Source organism: Asparagus officinalis, unplaced genomic scaffold, assembly GCF_001876935.1.
Source record: "Asparagus officinalis unplaced genomic scaffold, Aspof.V1 AsparagusV1_Un1064, whole genome shotgun sequence".
Taxonomy (NCBI): Eukaryota; Viridiplantae; Streptophyta; class Magnoliopsida; order Asparagales; family Asparagaceae; genus Asparagus; species Asparagus officinalis.
In genome coordinates this window covers 19,312-22,029 of record NW_017973323.1, presented here as the reverse complement: position 1 = coordinate 22,029, position 2,718 = coordinate 19,312, and the positions used below count along the sequence as shown (strand labels likewise).

The following is a 2,718-nucleotide window of genomic DNA, read 5'->3' as shown; positions in this document are numbered from 1 at the left end:
GTCCCGACAAAACCGGGACACCCTGGGGTGTCTCGGCTTTGCCGAGACACCCATGGGGTGTCTCGGCAAAGCCGAGATCCCCTTCCCCCCATGTGCTTCTTTGTCTTTTTTCTATTTTAGTTTTCCCCCTCTTTTACTTTCTTCTTTGATTCAAATCCGTTGCCTCTTTTGTTTCCCTCCCTCCTTTCAAATTTCCAAGAGAGAAACTCCCCCCTTTTTGGCTCAAAACCGAACCCCTCTCCCTCTATTTCGGTTTTGAGGGTTCTCCTTCCCCAAGAGCCTTCCTCCATTGTTTCACTTCTCTCAAAAGCTCCAAACCTTCAAGGAATTTCGGATTTTTGTACTCTTCATTGGCCGAAGATTTTCAACTCCAACTAGGGTTTCTTCCTCCACCTCCAAGCTCGGATTTTGGCTCTTGGGTTGGGGGATTTCAAGCCTCTTGATTTGGGTAAGCTCCTCTTCACCATCCTCTTATTTTGTGGTAAAGGTTGCATTTTCATTCTTGTGGTAGACTAGAGGGCATGTATGCACTATTATTTCGGGGGGTTTTGTGCAAAAAGAGGTAATGGCCGAAACTTTGGGGGGTTTATTTGCAAAATTCGTGGGGGTTTATTTGCAAAATGGGACTGAAATTTTGAGGCTTGGATTTCATTCCCCTTTGGTAACAATTTGGATGGGTGTTTCATGCAAAAAGACCATACCTTATTGAGGGTTTTATGTGCAAATGTGGGGCCGAAAAGTTTTGGGGGCTTATTTGCAAGAGTGGCCGAAGAACTGGGGTGGTGTTCATGTAATAGAGGACTGAAGTTTAGGACCTAAATTACATGTTCATTTGGCCACAAGCTTGAGGGGTATTTTAGGCAAGAGGACCAAAAGTTGTTGGAGGGGTTTATTTGCAAAACAGCCCATAAATGTCTTAGAGGGACTTATTTGCAAAAGGCAGTGAACTTATGGCTGAAATCCAATGAGTTTTGACCACGAACTCATGATCAAAATTTTGATAAGGCATGTGGAGCCCAAACCAAGATTTTGTAGAGGGGCTTTTATGCAAAATTGGCTGAATTCTGCAAAAGGGCTCATTTGCAAATTTTAACCAAAATTGTGGGGTACCGGGGTGTTATATGATCGAATGTGACGATCATGACCCGGGTCACGCGTGTCCTTGACCTAGATTTTGGCCTTGAACACAAAGGGTATTTTGGGTATTTCACCAAAATTCACCGTGACAGATGACAATCATCGTGTACGAAATTAGTAGGTTTAATTAGACTTCAATTATGAAATCCTATTTGTGTATAGGATTTTAATTAAAGTTCTTAATTTCCCTTTTAAATTTCGTATATTCATGTTTTAGATTGTACCTGACTTGCTGCTTTTCGTTGCAGATTTGCAATGTCTCCGCGTCGATCTCGTCCCCGGAGGAGCCGTTCTCGTTCACAGCATAGTGAGGAGGAGGTCCCCACGACATCCTCTCCCGCGGCTTCATTTTTCGGGGGTGAGAATTTATGCAGAGATTTTGTCTTACATCCCTGATTGACCTCTTTGCGGGTCATGAAGGAAGAACCGATACCTCTCTCGCGGAGGGTAAGGTTTCAGACTTGTTTTGCTTAGCCAATTCAAGTCTTCGGATATATTGGGGCGATTTTGTGTTGTCCTACACCTTATAGGTCGGTGTACGTTACCACGTTATTCACGTGATGACGCATGCCGTCCTTCTGGTGTAGGTCACTCAAAATCGTCTCTCCAATTATTCCGTGGATGAGTCTATCATTCTTCTTACGAGATGGATTTTCTGATTCCGCCCTTGTGCTTTATTGCAGTGGAATTTCCCGCGGGTAGCCTTCCTCCTCACGCCAACACCGGATGTAGTCGGGAGGTTTTCTCTTCCGCTACTCTTAGGCAGGCTGTTGGCCCACTTCCTCGGTTCGACGGGGATCGTCCAAATGACTCTTGCCGTTCGATACAGGAAGGAGGGCGCCATTGCTTGCGCCAACTTATCACAGATGCCTCCTTCACCCCTGATTCTACTTCCACTCAGGTTCTAAAGAAGCCGGGTTTTCTATTTGGAGATCATGTCAGGGATCCTGCCACGCTGACTCTTTGTGAGGAGCATTGGTTAACTCTTGACGGTGGAGCCTGTTTGTACATCCCTTCGATTCCACGCCACTATTCTTTCAGTCATTTGAAGGGGCAAGCCGTGGACCGGCAGATGTCTTGGCATCTTACTGAAGATGCTGATCGGGTTCAATGCGGATATGCTACTAACCATAAGACTCCTGGCTCTGAGGGGTATCATGACGTGCGTGGTCTACGACCCGGGATCATGGGTCTTGATACTGCACCCCCAGGCGAGGTGTCAGCTGCTGCTCCGACTGTGAGCAACCGTCTGGCTCTTCTTGGGAGACAGTTACCCCCATCGGAGTACAGATGTTATGGCTGGGCTTCCTCCCTAGCCAAAGGGTGGTGGGCGCGCATGACTGGTTTCGTCTTGGCGCGCTGGGAGAGGGATCTGAAGAGCAGTGGGTTGTATGCACCCATACGAGCTACTATGTACGGCATCCCAGTCAGCTGTCGCCATTTCTTGGCTTTGCTGGAGACTTATGTGCCCGATAGCAACACCTTCCTGACCAGCGGAGGTGAGCTAGGGTTGGCCTTGCACGAGATGCATTATGTTTCGGGTCTTCCGATGGGGGACTGTCCGTATCAGGAGTACTTCCC

General features: G+C 47.4%; 1 protein-coding gene across 1 annotated transcript; it reads left to right on the top strand.

Annotated features, from left to right (window-relative positions):
- Positions 1–378: 378 nt before the first annotated feature.
- Positions 379–2,501, top strand: LOC109828338 (the record flags this gene model as incomplete). The annotated part of the gene is made up of 3 exons (XM_020395359.1): positions 379–448; positions 1,386–1,495; positions 1,821–2,501. Coding segments are annotated over 3 exons (405 nt in total), but the record flags the coding sequence as incomplete, so codon positions are not given.
- Positions 2,502–2,718: the final 217 nt, after the last annotated feature.